The sequence below is a fragment of the Lonchura striata genome, chromosome 6, assembly GCF_046129695.1.
Source record: "Lonchura striata isolate bLonStr1 chromosome 6, bLonStr1.mat, whole genome shotgun sequence".
NCBI lineage: Eukaryota > Metazoa > Chordata > Aves > Passeriformes > Estrildidae > Lonchura > Lonchura striata.
In genome coordinates, this window is record NC_134608.1 from 39084622 (window position 1) to 39101252 (window position 16631).

The window sequence follows — 16631 nt, forward strand, 5'->3', positions numbered from 1 at the left end:
CATTTCTCTGAAAACGTCTATCTGAATAATTTGGACGTCATCTTTTAAATCCCTGAGTGCAATATCCCCTGGGCCAGGGCTTGCTGGCGGAGCGCTACCAGGCCTTGCTGGCCCGCCTTCTCTTGAAGTCACTGCTTCCAAGTGACTTGGGACATAATTCCAAGGACCAACTGTGGGTTTGTAGTGATGTTTATTCAATTGGTGGAAAAAGGAAAGACTGAGAGCCTTGCAGAAGAAAGAAAGGAAAGAGCATGCCATAAATCTTCCATTTCTCTGCAGCAGTACTTAGGTGTTTTGCCTTTCTTTCCAAGTGCCCTAGATTTCATAAGAACCAGAAAATAACTGTGCTGATGCCCTTCATATACAGTGAAATTTTGTGTTAGAAAGTGGACATTAGAAACCATTCCACTTAATTTCTTCTGAGACCAATCCTCTGTTCACCTTTACCAGCATAGGGTCTCTGGAAGGTAGACACCCATGACAGGTCATTGCCTATGGGTGTCACTTGTAAAAAGTGAAAAAATATGCTTGTCTTGTCCTTGAAGTTAATCACAGCTGAGAGTATAAGCAACTTTGTCTTTTACTAAAACAAAACTGAACCCTATTCTTTGGCACAGATACTCCCTAATTCAATTAAGTTCTGCATTTTTGATTTCTGTTATCAAAGTAATGTACATTAATGAAGGTCAGAAAAGGCAAGCTCCTGTCATCCATTAATAGTCTATATCCAGTGTTTGCCCGGTGTTATGTTTGCATGCTGATTTCTAGATTGCTATCTCATGTGCATCTAAGATAGCATGTCTAAGACAGATACTGCCCATGTGGGACTTGGCCACCACCAATACTGATTGCAAGGTGAGAGTATTAAATAGCATGGCTGTTGCGATCCTGTCCTCCAAGGCTGGAATGGCTTGGGGGAGATAGGGTGCTTTCGTAAATAAGCCCATAATGATAGTGATCTTTTTGTTCATTTTCGTGGTATGGGCAGCTTAACAATGGCCATGGAAGAGAAGGAGGTCAAATAGCATGATATTTACTCCTTCATCTCTTGGGTTTTATATTTTGTTTTACTTTTTCATGGAATATAGGCTTGTTTTCATATGCATGGCAAACTCTAGTTGCTCTAATGATATATACATCAGTATATATAATTTATATATTTGTATATGATTTATACATTTGTATATAACTGTATATTTAGCTAAGGTGGCAAAATTATTCATGCTTTGGACAAAGGTCCTGGAAACAAGGAGGCAGAACACCTAATGGTATTATTACTACCATGAAACTGATCTTAGTTTCAATATAGCTTCACCGGATCCAGTGATAAGACAACGTGATTCTGTTGGAGAGAACCATGTCCCATAACTGAGGCAGAACCTCAGCATAATTGTACATCAGAGAACTGGCAGAATAAAATAAACCTAATATCCTGCCCATGCAGAATTCTATTCCTCTTTGTTGCATACTGCAATTCTAAGACACTGTAAATACGTCAAAGAATATTTTTTCAAATTAGTCTTTCTCTTGCTCAGAGTACCATCCAGACACTGAGCTGTGGGACATCAGGCCAGTGGCATTTTTCTGTGCATGAACTGTGTACTGTCTGTTGTTCTTACCCTTAGTGGATAATTATTACAAAAATATCTCGTGATTCTCCAGAGAGAAATCAAACTTGGTGTTAGTCATTGACACAAACACTCTATTTAGCATGTGACCTCATCTTGAGTACTTTGTGCAGTTCTGAGACTCAACATTTGAGAGTGGTGTTGAAGTCCTCGATTGGTCCGGAGTCCAGAGTCTGGCTTGCCTAGGTTGGAGAAAAGCATGCTGAGGGAAGACCTCATGGCTCCCTACAGCTTCCTGAGAAGGGTAAGTGTAGTGGGAGATCTGATCTCTACTCCTGGGATCCAGTAATAGGATGCATAGGAGTGGTCTGAAGCTGTAAAAGGGTAGGCTTAGACTGGACAATAGGAAGCATTTCTTTACAGAGAGGGTAGTGAAACACCGGAACAATCTTCCTAGAGAGAGGTGGTGAATGCACCAAGCTGTCAATTTTTAAAGGCATTTGGACAATGCCCTTAATACCAGGCTTTGACTAGGTCAGCCCTGAACTGGTCAGGCAGTTGGACTAGATGTTCATTGTAGGTGCCTTCCACAGGCAATAGCCTTTTCTACTCTTTTCTAGTCTATTTCATTTCTAAAAAATGCTGTGATAGCTCCAAGATGGAAATGCGTAGGTTACACTGGTTTTTGCTAATGGGTACAGTTCTAAGACAAAAGCTGTATATTATAAAAGTGCCTGTTGAGACTCTAAGACTTGCTAATTGGTTTGGTGTATATGTCCAAAACCAGATTGTATTAGTGATTATCATTTTTGTGTATGGCATTCTGATACAGCAAGTAATAAAACTTTGTTACTGTTCAGGGAAAGAGCATAGAGACTGTTTGTTGTTTTTCTGGGGAATTTTTCTGTGCCTTTTCTAGTATGTGAGAAAATCCATAGGTAACTGTAGTTATAGCGCAAAAAATAGTAGCACGTGAAACCAAACCCTACAGAAGGCATGGCTATGTACAGCTATTTCAGAACCTGTGTTCATAGCCTCCTGTGTGGATGACTGTACCTTAATTACTCAGCATAGTTACTGTTAGGCCTGAAGCCAGGGACTTCACTGCTTCAGAGATGAGGGATAAGGTTCCCCACGGCCGGCAGACAGCAGCCTCCTTTGCAGGTGCGAAGTGCTGGTACTTCCCTTTCTGTTGGTAGAGCTCTTCCTTCCCCATTCTTGTCAGCTGCACCATGTAGGATCTAGTACTCTCTGAGCTGCTCTCGACAAGACTTTGTTATCAGCTTTTGAAGCACCTTTTGTTGTTGATGGTGTTGATGCTGTTGTTGTTGTGTTCCAACACCAGGTGAGTTTTCTTGTGGAAATGATGTTTTGATTTGTTTTGATTGCCGTGTTTGGGGCTTTAATAGGCCAATTTGGTGCTCTACAAACTAATGAGGGGCATATGATTTTACGTGCTGCACCAAATAAACAAGAGGCAGACAGACGGACCGCGCGTTTCAGGCCGGCTCGGCCCTCGCAGCCGCCTGTCGCTGCCGGGGGGCCGGAGGCGCTGCTCATGCGGATGGCCGGGAGGCCGGCAGGGGTAGGGGGGGGAGGCGGGCTAGGGCTAGACAAGCACGCCGAGCCCTCCCCGGCCTACCCCTGTCGATGGCGCTGCCCCTCAGCGGGGAAGGCTGGCGGGGGCCGCCATGGCCGGCGAAATCGGTGCCGCTCCGGGGGCCGGGCCGAAGCCGCTGCCCCCCGTTCCCGCCCCGGTTATGAAACCGCGGGGGAGGGGCCAGTGCCGGCCGCCGGCCGCGGCGGCGCCGGGAGAGCCGAGGCCGCGGGAGCGCAGGTGAGAGCGGGGGGGCTTTCCGCCCGGGCCGCGAGGGCCGCGGGCCGCGCCGGGGGCTGAGGGGAGGCCCCGCCGTGCCCGGAGGTGCCGGAAGCGGCAGCTGCCTGCGCAAGAGCCTGCGCGGTGCCCGCCGAGCTGGATTTAACAGATATCCGTGATGGCCATTCAGGAATTCTAAACGAGCTCAACGTGAGCGCAGGCTCAGCCCAGGGATGCTGTGCGGGAAGGTGCTGCGGCTGCGGAGGGCCTTTGGCGCACGGCCCGCTGGCTGCAGAGAAGGCCGTGGAAGGCCTGTGCTTTTCCTCAGGGGCCTGGTGGCGTTGTGGCCGGCATAACCCGGGACACGAGTCGCTGAATCTCACCGCCGTTAGAAGAGCAGTTCCGGTGTGGCTGCCAGGCTGTGCACGAGCTGAATCCAAATACCAGGTGGTGGTTGTGAGGAAAAGTGGCCACTATGCAGGAAGTACCTTCTGAGCCCATTTGTTGCAAGGCCAGTCAGCCCTGGCCATCATCATAAAAATTCTGACCTTTTGCTTAGCTGAATCTAAAGAGCTCAGTGTGAGCTACCAGAGAAACAGTTAGGGGATTATGTGGTTTCACAGATGTACTTTATGCAGATCTGTGGGTTTCAGGCTTAAAAGTCTAGTAGAGGCACATCTGTCAAAACATATTCTAGTGCTCTAGGATACATTCATTTTCATATGTGAACAAAGAAGATTTTATTGAACCTGTTCCTCTCTTCAGTAGAGAACAACAAAAAGCTAGTGTCATCCCAATGAAAGAGGATACACATCTAATCACTACGTTCGGACTAACTGGGATATGTTCCATTCCACTTTTCCTCTCTGTCCTCTGGTTAGAAGTGTATGACAGTCTTACCTTCCATGCTTTGCTTGCTTTCAGTGGTCAGGCAGAATGGCTCCAGTAAACCAGCCAAAGGACAAGAAGCGTGAGAGGGCATGTCAGCATTGGCCAGAAGAAGCAAAATCAGCTGGGAAGAGGAAACGGGACTATGGAGAACGAGGGAATGAGAAACAAGAAAAGAAGTTGTTTGTGAGAAAAGCATCTAGACCCTCAGGGAAAATCGGTAATATTTCCTCAGATTCTTTCTCCCTACCAGATTTACTGCAAATGACAGGCATTTACTAGTTGAAGAGAAAGAATGCCAAGAATCATGTTCAGACATGAGTGTTCAGATGATGTTAGATGTTGAAGTAATAGGCAGACTTGTGTTGGGGTAGTACATCCTCCAAGTTTTTGTCTAGTGAATGTGTGTGCATGCAGGAATGTTTGAGACTATGTACCCCTTGATAAAAGCCTGAAGCACTGAAGATGCTGTTACAGCTCATTTGAGGGTGGTCAAGTTTTATAGAATTCCAGTATTACCAGATCTCTGCTTTAGTGTCAGACAGACCAGTCTTGGTAATAAATTCTTACTCTCATGCAATTCTGAATACAACTGTTAGTTTAAGTGTTGGTGTCCTACAGCATCCAGTCTGAGCTGGTATTTGAACCCCATTCTTTCCCTGTTCTAACTTTTGCTACAGTAAGTATGAATACTTTCTACCTCTGTTCAGATTATAAAGGACAGAGTTTCCTCTAATTTCTTCTTCTCATGTGCATTTTTTTTCCTTTGGTGACTAACTTATGAGAAAGACCAAATCTTAAAGAGTTTTGATGTAATGTGGAGTTGTGATTAATTTCTAATATACTGGAAAGTTTAATGCTTTGCATATATTGAGGAAGTTGTCCAGACTTTACCTACAGCGATTTCATAGAATTATTTAGGTTCAAAAAGACCTTTAAGATCATAGAATCCAATGGTTTACAACTCTTTCAGTGAAGAAATTTTTCATGATAGCAAATCTGAACCTCTCCTGGTGTAACTGGAGACCCTTTTGTCCTTCCTCTCACTTGTTACTTGAGAGAAGCGACCAACTCCCTTCTTGCTGCAGTATCCTTTCAGGTGGTTGTAGAGAGCAATATGGTCTCCCCTCAGCCTCCTTTTCTCAGACATAACTTTTAATTCCATCAGTGGTTTAGGAAATCACTAGGGTTACTGCCTTATGTGGAGATACTATGTGTTTTCTGTACAATTTTGGCTTAAGGATCCAGAAATTACTGAAGTCTTTTTCAAAAGTCAGAGATACAGGGGTTCTATGATTTTGCACATTTCCATTGTGTGATCTGTAAGTCCAAACTTGGAGGAGTTAGCAGAGTGAACAGTAACTGTGGAGGCAAAATACTCTGTTTGAAAGGAGTTCCGTTTATAATTGTAGATAGTTAAAACATCTTCTGTAGTTAATTTAGCTACATGATTTTATTGTAACTTTGTGACCCGATTTTTGTATTTGGTAAGAATCTGCCATTCCTGTAAGATACTTCAGAAAAATGAGGCTAATCATATTTTCCCTTAACCCTTTCTTAAAAAGATGAAGACCTTTCTATTTGAGATTTCCCATTCTGTGTTCCAGTTTGTTTGTGTTTGGAATTTTTTTTTCTCCTGATCCATATAGGACAGTTTCCATTTCTTACAATTAAACCACCTTTTTAGAGGGTTTCTTTCAGCTGATTCTAAAAAGGCCTGAAGCTTTGTTTCTTAATAAACTATCCTTAATTGTAAAATAGAATCTGAAAAAAAATACCTCAATTTCTGTCACCTCTGAAGAAGGAACTGTGGATACCAATTCTTTAGTGAAAAAAAAAAAAAGAAATTAGAATAGAAATACTTTTGTACCTATTTCAACAAGTGTGACAAGTGTTCTCACTATGTGAACAAAGAAGTGTGCTTTTCTCCATCATTGCATTAAAGAAAGATTTAATTTAGGTTGTAATCATATAGGATGATCCACGTGTTTTCAGTCTTCTATGTTTGTTTTCTTTTTAATGTGTGTCCTTACATGAAAATAGCATTTGTGTTTCTTAAGAAATGCATTTGACATTTAGATTCCCTGAAGTGTTACAGGTAATTGTTGTGGGGATGATTAGATCACAGACATGCGACTGAACAGATTTTTTACATAAAGGTCCCTAAAGACAAAAACTTGGAACATGAGCAAAATCTAGAAACAAGCTGTGCTGTCAGCAAAAATCACTCCAAACAGAAAGGTTTTCAGGCATTGAGGTGTCAGCAAGTCTATTATCAAAAATAAAACTCACAGTGCTGTAAGCAGACTGTATGGGCTACAGCATGAGCAGACAGAAAGTTCTGATTCACAGCAGGCTTTTCAGGAACTGTGTGGGAGCTCCTGTTGCCATACTTGGGAAATTTTCAGGTGTTCCTGCTGATAATAAATGTAACTTTAGCTGTATGCAGGGGCTTACCACCTCCCATGGCATATTTCCAAGTTTCTGGGGCTTTGGATAGCAGTATTGAATTTTGGGTATGAAACATTGAAATTGTATGTTGTCCAAAAGGTGCACCACCCACCTGTGGCATTGCTTTAGTCCTTTCCTGTTATCTTTGTTAAATCTGTGGGAAAGAGAAGGAAGGTTTAACAAGAGGAAGCATACACAAATCTCTGGTGGCCTATGGGATGCACTGGACTCCATAATTGCAGAAGCTGCTGCACCTTGATGTATAAGAATTATTTAGAAGCTTTTATCTTGTGGCTGAAGCTTTTCATGGATTTAGTAGAAAATGCAGATGTCTTCCTATATTGTTTCTGTTGAATGAGCATGACAGGTGTTGCTAATCAGTAAGTTTTACTCTTTTCTTCACTGGCAGGTTGCAGTGGAGGTGGATTTGTGATGAGAAACAAGAGAGTCCTTTCCTCTCAGCTGGAGCGGCGATGCAGCATTGTTCATTATGTCTACCAGAAAATGCTGGGAGGCTCCATGCAAGCACAGCTCAGGCAGGTGAGGAGTGTCTCCTTCAGGACCTGTTGGACATTTCAGCTCCCTACATAAAAAGATCTTCAACACAAGCAGAGGAATTTTAAGGGGCCTAGAAAGTTCCCCACATACACAGTTTGTGGCTCCAAGTCTGGTGCACTCTTATGTTTGTTAATCCTGTAAAATGCAAGAACTGAGATGGCTTTCCCTTTTGTTTGACCCAGCCCTGCCTATTTTTAGCCTGTCTTAATTCTCTACTTCCTTGAATCATATTTAAACTTGTCCACTCTCCCAGCTGAGTTATTGCAGAGTGATACTTTTGCATGCTGATCTGACTGTTTTGTGATACTGTTCTTGTATCCATTCTACTTTGGCAATCGTGTCAGGTTAAGTGTTGATTTTTTCCCTCTTCACAGACATAGTCTTCAAGTCCATAATGTTTTACTGTTTTGTAGAGCCAAATGCCTTTTGTTTGAAAGTTAATTCTTCCTGTAACATCCATAGGTGGGAAGGACCTGGGCAAGCTTTGTTGTTAAGATATTGTGTGAACTTACATTAATGACAGTTAGAAATTGTTATAATTTCTTATTCAGAGAATCTCAGGGATACTTGAAAAAGTCATATTTCTCTTTACCTTTTTAACAGAGATTGGAGCTGGCTTTTGTGCGTTCTCTTTCCTCATACTGCCTCTTTCGAAGAGCAAGTCCTTTTGACAGGAGAGTGACATGTCTGGAATGGCACCCAACACACCCCAGTACGCTAGCTGTCGGTTCCAAAGGTGGAGACATAATCCTTTGGGATTGTGAAGTACTTGCTAAAACCTGCTTCATAAAGGGGGTAAGCCTCTCTATGTGAGGAATGGGTGGGAGGGAAAATTGGAGCACTATGAAATACTGCAGATAAAAACTGAGGTTTGTTGTGAGAAGCATATAAGGATTTTGGATTTCAGAGTAGCTAGTTATGGGTAGGACTGAGATGCAACAGCATGTCTGTTACCAGGTCCCAGACTGTTTTAGCACTGGGGAGAACTGAGGCATGATGATTAAGTTCATAATGAAGCAGCACTTGGTCTGTGCTCAGTGGAAAAATAATATAACAACTGGCAAAACCAAGAGATGCCAGAAACAAATATGCAGAGAGGGTGTGTCTGGTGTAGGTCTTGATCTTTCTCTGCTCACCTTTTATTGTGGCAGATGAAGAAACATCTCTGGGGAGAAACAAAGTACCTTTATGTCAAGTGGTAGAATGAATGGTGTGTACATCTGGCATACCCCCTCATTGCTGTATTCAGCCATTTCCATTCCAACAGGGGATCAAAGACTTTGTACCTTTTATCACCCAAGTTAAGATAGATACACATTGAGAGGTCTATCCTCCAGAAATTCCAGAGTCACCTTTCTCTTTTTGTAAATAGTGTGGTGCTAGACAACAAGGGAATACCTTGCTGGGAACTGAAGGAATTGCAGATTTGTCCTCCAGGAGAGCAGCTCCTGGTTTAGACAATGGTCATGTCAAAGACATGGCTGTGTTTCGTGCTTAGAGGACTGTGGTGTGTTTCACTGTTACTGTTAAAGACATAGCAGTGCCTGCAGACTTACAGAACACACTTTTCTCCTTCCCCATCACTCAGTGGATTTTTCTTTTGTTCATCCCCTTCCTTGTAGATGGGAGCTGGAGGGGCCATCACAGCAATGAAGTTTAACCCTTTTAACCCTAGTCAGCTGTACACTGCGTCAGTTGCCGGCACTACCACCCTGCAGGATTTTAATGGCCATACTGTCCGGGTCTTCACCAGCACCGAGGACTGGGAGTAAGAATAATGCTTTGGGCCTCTGTGTCCTGCTGGCAGAAAGCACTACAGAGAGCAAGAGAAACAAAGAGAGATATGTTTGTCTCTAATATGTGAGAGCTGGGCTTCCTCTTCCCCATATACATGTTCTTTATCCTCTGAATTTCAGGGAGGCTCATTCTTTTTATTTTTCCTTGAAATGGGGTAGTGGGTAGCAAAGAGCTTTTCACTAATTGGGAGGGACTCTGATGCTGCTTACTTCCTGTTGTACATGAGTGAGTGGGGATCCAGTGGATTTCCTTACTTGTCTGTTCTTAACACACAAAGCTCTGTGCCTTGGGGACCTTCTAACCTCTTCACCTGCTAGCAGTGCTGCTTGTTGTCAGGTGGTTTTTACAGGACAATTCATAGTTCTCACCATGCTTCTCCACAAATACCACTGACTTCAAGCAGTGCCTGCCATTTAGGGTCACACCAATTCATCCCACTGAGCTTCTGGTGCTTGTCTAAAATACCAAAATTAAGAATCTGGGTTCCTTCAGTAGTGAGTGAAAAGAGGAGATTACTTGCTAGAAGCAGCTCTCAGAATTATTTTCTCAAGACTGTTGGGTTTTTTGTGGACTCATGAGGAAGCCTGAGATCTTCAATTAGTTACTTGAGTTCTGTGCTTGAAGGTAAGTGAGAGAATTTGAGTCAGCTTTCACTTTATTTTCCCCCACCTAATTCTTTCTGAGTGCAGCTTTCACGGCTGTTTTTAATTTGGCTGTTCACCTGCAACCTTGTAATAGGGCAGATGGTGAACCCAAGTCATGCTGGGATGACTGGTGGGGTGACGTAAAACTGTGAGAGATAAAGGAGAGGTAAACTGCATCCTGAAACCTAAGTAGTTGTTCTGTGGGCAGCAGATGCAGTGCACTTGAATGCCAAAGATTTGGGGACTCCCAAGTAGCACTCTTCTTCTGTCTTTGTGTAGGGTTTCCACTTTTCCTCAGTAGACCAGCTAGGGGAAAACAACATAATAACAATACAACATAACATAAAACATAACATTCCTGCCATGGGGTTAGCAATAAGATTTGCACTTGGCTTTTCCTGCTTGTTGGTACCTTGAGAAAGACCAGATATAGCACTGGAAGCAGCTTCTAGGGAGCTAGTCAATGTAAGGAAAGCTTGGTGCTGGGCTGTAATGAGATTTTACATGGTTTATGCATGGAATGGTGCTGGTGTTGCTTGTGAACTCCTAAGCATGGCCTGAGCCAGGTAGTTCACTGCAGATAAGTCCTACCTCCATAATAGAAGCAGCAGTCCCTGCTGATAATGAGGTTTGCAGCCCAAACTTTGAAGGCTCAGAATATGTGTGCTTGGATTTGAAACAGATTAGAAAAAAAAGAGTTCTTGTGCATGTGCTCTGCTAGAAAGCAGTGCTTATACCTAAAGAAACTGACAGGGTGTACCAGGAGGTGACTGTTAAATTAAGATTTTCACTTTCACTCTAACCTTGATGTCTCTTGGCTTTGTGTGTATTTCAGAAAGGGCCAGGAGATTCTCTCGGAGACATCAAGTTCAGTCCTTATGAGGCAGAGAAGCTTTATGTGGCATCAGGTGATGGCACCCTAAGTCTGCAGGATCTTGAGGGCAGAGCGGTGCAGGTGATCTCTCGTGCCCTGGACTGTGGCCATGAGCATCATAATGTTTGGTGAGAAGAGGGCACTGCAAGGTTAATTCTCTGTTCCTTGGGGTTAATGCTGTGTTGCTTCTTCATCTCTCCCAGTGTTAGGAGACACATGGGGGAGCTTGGAGACAGGGTCCTGGTTGCTAGGCAGCCACAGGGCATGTAGCTTTTATATTAGCTGAGTGTGCCACCCCCATTTTCCCATGTTACTTTCTGGTGATGCCAATTCCTATCTTGCAGATTCTGACGGCTTTTCACTTTATGAAGTGTGAGGTGAGAAGAGCAGGGTAACTTCCTTCTCTTCATTGTTGTCAGTAGTCTGTCTTGTCAGTGGCAGCTCAGGTAGCATAAGCAAAGCTATGCAACATTCCTGTACAATCTGAGTTTCAGTTTATTGAGTTTACCCTGTGGCCCTGTTGTGTTTTTAGAATAATTTATCTTGCAAGTGAAGCTTTTGCACCAAGTTCCCAAAGGAGCCCAGCATTATTCTCACTGTCCTTCTCCTGGGAGAGCTGGCATTAAGACATGTGTCTTTATCAGATAAGTTTCTATTCAGTTTTGTTGCCTGGAGCATGAAGTTGAGACACTTCTATGTGCAACTTTTCAGTCCAAAGCTTCTGTCTTTACTGCTGCTTCAGTGTTTTGTGGAAAAGGTATTTTTAAAGCTGTTTCTCCACATTTGTCAAAGTCCCAAGGATGTTCTGATCTTTCCCAAGGTATTTTCATGTGCAGGCACCAAGTGGTTCTCTTCAGCCTCAATTATGTTCCACTGTTGCAATGTGTTGCACTCCAGCTAATAAGCACTTCAAAATGACATTGAAGTTGTTTCACATTCAGTCACAGACAAGCATTGCTGATAAGCTGTCCTCCTTCCTGATACTCAGGCCCACACCACCAGGCAGGAGATTGCAGTTACAATCTGTTGCAGTCTCCCGTGTCGGGGAGGAGATGTGGACCAGAATTTCTACTGCTTTCACTTTGTTGTAGGAACAGCACTGATTTGTGTCTTTCCCTCTAGTTGCTGGTACTGCAGTGTGGACGTTTCTGCAAGCTGCCGTGCAGTGGTGACAGGTGATAATGTGGGCAACGTGGTCCTACTCAGCACTTCTGGTGAAGAGGTTTGTATGGCTCCATGCAGCATCTCCTCTATAGGAATCTTCATGGATCATGAGCTTTCCTACTCTACAGGGACCCTGCAAAGAGGAGCAAGTGACTTGCAGCTCTGGAGATGAATTCACTTATTGTCTGGGTGGTGAGAAATTCTCCAATTCTGCCACCAAGTAGACATTTTACATTGTTGAGTATAATGGTAATAATTTCTAAACAATTATTACGTGTCATGTACTGTCCCTTCCTTAAGAGTATTTGCTACTAGCCAGAATAATTATAGGGTAACCTGAAAATATGAGCACACTCTGCCAACAACCTTCACACTTGCAGAGAAACTTAGTGCCGTGATGGGAGTCATTTAGGAGGTACTGCTTTGCTGTGCACCCTTCCATGGCCTGAGGGTAGGCACGGAGCAGTATTGCAGTAATACTGGGATGGAAATTGCACTCCTGCTGTTGGACACGAGAGGGCAGGCAGAAGCAGACCGTGAGTCTGGAGTGTAGCGAAAGAGGAGAGAATAGTTGGAGTGGGCCCTGCTTCCAGTACTGTCACACTGGCACTGCCCTCTCTCCTGCATGTAAGGGTAAGATCTGTAAAAGTTGGCCACCCAATGAGCTGTGGCCAAAGGTAGCTGTGCAAAGTAATGGGCAGAGTCAGGAGTTCTCCAAGTGACTTGTCTTTATTCAGCATTAGTTGCTGAATTACTTTTTTTTCCCCTGAAAGAATGTGACAGACTTTTCTGCAGTAGGGAGATATCCATTATTCTAGGGAGGATGGGCCAGCTTTGTGTTTATTTATTGTTGTTAATTGAAATATTTGTTCTACCCTCATGTTTCTTTGCTGACATGTTTCTAGAAGCTAATTGTATCTTCTCTCATTTTTTTTACTTAAAGGAAGGTTTTTTGGTTTTCCAGACAAAGCAGTTTTTTCCTTCTTGTTATCTTGGCAGAAGATTTTCTCTACATGTTCCAGTTTGTTTAAATCTTTCTGCAAGTGAAAGGCTTGCATTGCTTAAGGTCTTCCAGATGTGATCTTGCTTTGTACAGTGGCACTAATACTTCCCTCCATGAAGACCTGGGCTTGTGTTTTCTCTTCTCATAGCTGTAATAAATTGTCAGATCAGAGTTTTTCTAGAATGAAACAGTTATTTCTCAAGGTCATTCTTTTCCTTTCTTGTTTCCAGTGAATACACTCTTGGTGTATTGTAGAAGATTTGTTACTCTATAAATGTGAGACCTCTTTACTTGGCACTAGGAGATTATAATTTAATTTCTTTACTCCAGATAGTGATTATTTTTTTTCTACATGATTTTCTGTTTGGTGTAGGTCTGGAAACTGAAATTGCATAAGAAGAAAGTGACTCATGTAGAATTTAACTCCCGATGTGAGTGGATGTTTGCCACAGCATCTGTGGATCAGACAGTCAAAATCTGGGACCTCAGAAACATCAAAAACAAAACAAACTTTCTTCATCTGCTTCCACATGAGAAACCTGTCAATGCAGGTGAGTTAAGGATTTCTTTGCATATTCCATTGCATTGGATTTCTGCAGAGAGTCCAATTGGCTGAGCTTTTATTGTGGTGGCAGTGTTAGGTTTTGCTCAGATTCCAAGCTGCATGGTAATTAAAGCAAGGAAGCTGTTGGGAATACGTGGCCAGAGGCAAGGAGGTGGTAGGGCAGCTGCAGCACCTTCTTAGGACTTGCCATACAAACTGTGACACTGTACCTTAGAAGTGAGTTTGAAAGCAGCAGTGGCTGAGATTAGAAAACTGAATTTATTGAGGCAATCCCTTTAACAAGAGCAGAGAATGGAACTCAAAATTCTGTTTCTTGGGTGCAACTTTACCATTTAATGGAAGTCCAAACTGCAGGTGTTCATCTCATTATTCCACTGTCTTTCATTTGAATGAGCAAGTGCCTTTCTTTGCAATGTTTCCTCCTGTGATTCTGAAATGAGAAACATTTTCTTCTTAGGTAATCCAGCAAGGTAGGTTTCAGCTTACTTTTTGTAAGAGTTTTGAGTTTGAGACAGGTAGTTGTCTTGTGAAAATCTTGCCTATTGGGACACACAGCCATATTCACATCTCAGTTAAAGAAATAGTGATGGATTTTCAGTCAGTGAAATGTGACACTTGCATTTCTTGTCAGTCACAGCATTGTGATCTTTAGTTTGCCTTATTGTCCCACTTTGCTAGCTTACTTCAGCCCAACACATGGTGCCAAGCTTCTGAGCACAGACCAGCACAATGAAATCAGGGTTTACTCATCTTCAGACTGGACCAAGCCGCAGCATCTGATTCCACATCCACATAGGCAGTTTCAGCACCTCACACCTATTAAGGTGAGTTAAGTCTAAGAGGAGCACCATGCTTGGTGCTAGCAGCCATCTGCAAATCAAAAATGGTCTGATTTCTGGTTAAGATACTACACTGGTGGGTGGATATTTACACTGCTGCAGCTCCCAGTGGAGCAGTGTTCTTCAAGCTGTGGGTTGGATGTAATGAGAATTGCTCCCAATGTCATTTTTCTGGATTACGTCAGTGGTGAGCTCTGTTCCTTTCTCTAAGCTCTCCATGACTGTCTTTCCTGATCAGGCAACGTGGCATCCTCGCTATGACCTCATTGTCGTAGGTCGCTACCCAGACCCCAAGTTCCCTGGGTACACGCTGAACGAGCTGCGAACTGTGGATGTGTTTGATGGCAACACCGGCGAGATGGTTTGTCAGCTCTACGATCCAAATGCTTCTGGGATCATCTCGGTGAGCTGAGCGCTGCAGCTGAAAGGGCTGTCAGTAACACTGCTCTGTCTCTGGGAAGGAGGCATGACTTAGGGACTAGAACCATATCCAGTTTACTTGTGACAGACTCATGCTGTCATGGGATATGGCTGCCAGCTAATACTGCTGACTCGAGCAGGGCTAGTCCATGGTCCTTTGTGGGGTTTTTGTGATACTCTTAGGGAACACTTGTTTTTCCAGATGGTTTGTTGCTGTTATATAAACTGTGGTGGTCTTATGACTGTTACATAAGCAGTGATGCTCTTACAGACTCTGTATTTTCATTTTCAGCTCAATAAATTTAACCCTATGGGAGACACACTGGCCTCTGGCATGGGTAAGTAAAGAGAACCTAGGGCACTAAATGTGTGGGTCCTAGGCCCAGAAAAGGGCTGGCTTCTTATTCCATGCTATCCATGAAGCAGTAGAAGAAAACAATGGAGGGGGGGAAAGCCTTTTCCTGCTAGGCTGTACCATTTCCTTTTGTTTAATTTATCTCATTTCCTAGACTGTAGAGCCAAGTTTAGTCAGCTTTTCACAGGCTGTGTGGGATTAAATTAGCTGGCTATAGATTAGGTTTTAGGCCTGTGACAGATGACACTAGGAATTGGGTATGTTTCTTAGATCAGATTTCCATGGCTATGTGGACACAGCACCTACAATAACTATTTTTGCATCCTCTTATATTTGGAAATGTCTTAGAAAAAGTCTTTTGAATTTTTGGCATTTATGTGACATAGCCTAAGGTATTATGATTGATGTAGAGTTTCTGATTTGCAGTATTTAATTTTTCTTCTCAGGCTTTAATATTCTGATCTGGAACCAGGAGGAGATGGCAGCCAAGAAGCATGAACATCTCTTGAAAGCCATGACAAATGAGGAGATTGAACCATGAGAGAACAGGGGATTGGAAGCTGGAGTTCATCCAGACTTGGAGGGCAGAGGCAGGCAAACCCTGGCACAAGCAAACTCAAAAGCTAAGTTAATGTCTGGGGAGCTGTAGGAGATGAGAACAAAAAGCAGTGATTCTAAACCACAGGGAAGGGAGTAAAAAGAGATGGATCTAGAGAACTGATTTAATATTTTCATCCTTTCTGAATCCCAGGGTACAAACTCAGTTGTTGGCAATGGGCAGTATAAGTCATGCAGGGAATTAGATTTTGTCCTTCCTCCCCGGATCTTATGTTGCTTCCCTGATCCTTGTGGCCTCTGTTTCTAGAAAGTTGTGTCAATACTGGGTTCCTTCAAGTGGAGTTACAACTTGTTTTCTGAGGCATTAGGAAAACTTCAAAGATGTTCCCAGATCTTGCTAAAGCTACTGCTTTCAGCCTACCATATCTGTTTGTCACCACTTGTCAGAAGTTCCAGTTTTCTGTAGTCTGCAGTGGAGCAGCTCATGACAGGGTCCCCAGCCTGTTCTAGTGCAGCCAAGCTGAGAAACTATTTGCTAACAGGATTTACATCCTGAAAAGATAGAATATTCACAGGGGTGAATTCATAGATAGCTTGGGTATCCAAGGAAACACCAAGCTCTTCCAAATGCAGGCTTGGAAAATGTGTTGGTCAAAACATCAGGCTTAGCCAATTCTCTGCTTGCAGCTGTTTAACTGAACCACAAAGAACAGGATGTCAGAGGTCTCTATCATTGATTGCAAGGACAGTACAGAGCTGGGCACCTACTGATTCTGTAGTTTCTCTTTTCAGAGTTCTAGGCTGTTTCTTGCCAATGATTAGGTAATTTTTTTCACCCATGCCTATGGGCTTAAAAATGTTTGGCAAGAGTGTTATAAAACAGAAATGAGGGATTTCTTCCAAATACCCCTGCTCAGAGCCAAATTTTAAGACTGTTGTTAAAGGGTTAAGTTTTGCTTTTTCTACTTTGTTTACAAGGCTGCTGCTTGTCCCAGTGGTTGATGAGATGGGATGGGCTCCAGGCCTGTGCAGATTCTCCACGTTCGTGTTTATAGTTTTGCAATATTAATATCAATAAAATTTTGTACTAAACTAAAACTCTTTGATAAAGTGGCTGCTTTGAGGATACTG

The 16631-nt window shown here is 43.1% G+C and overlaps 1 protein-coding gene across 1 annotated transcript; it reads left to right on the forward strand.

Moving 5' to 3' along the window:
• Positions 1–3292: 3292 nt before the first annotated feature.
• DDB2 (damage specific DNA binding protein 2) lies at positions 3293–16598 on the forward strand. The gene is made up of 11 exons (XM_021533329.3): positions 3293–3405; positions 4309–4492; positions 7133–7263; positions 7885–8076; positions 10558–10724; positions 11719–11818; positions 13137–13314; positions 14007–14152; positions 14406–14570; positions 14880–14925; positions 15389–16598. The coding sequence occupies exons 2-11, from the start codon at positions 4321–4323 to the stop codon at positions 15481–15483; spliced, it is 1392 nt and encodes a 463-aa protein (XP_021389004.2). The 5' UTR covers positions 3293–3405; positions 4309–4320; the 3' UTR covers positions 15484–16598.
• The last annotated feature ends 33 nt before the right edge of the window (positions 16599–16631 follow it).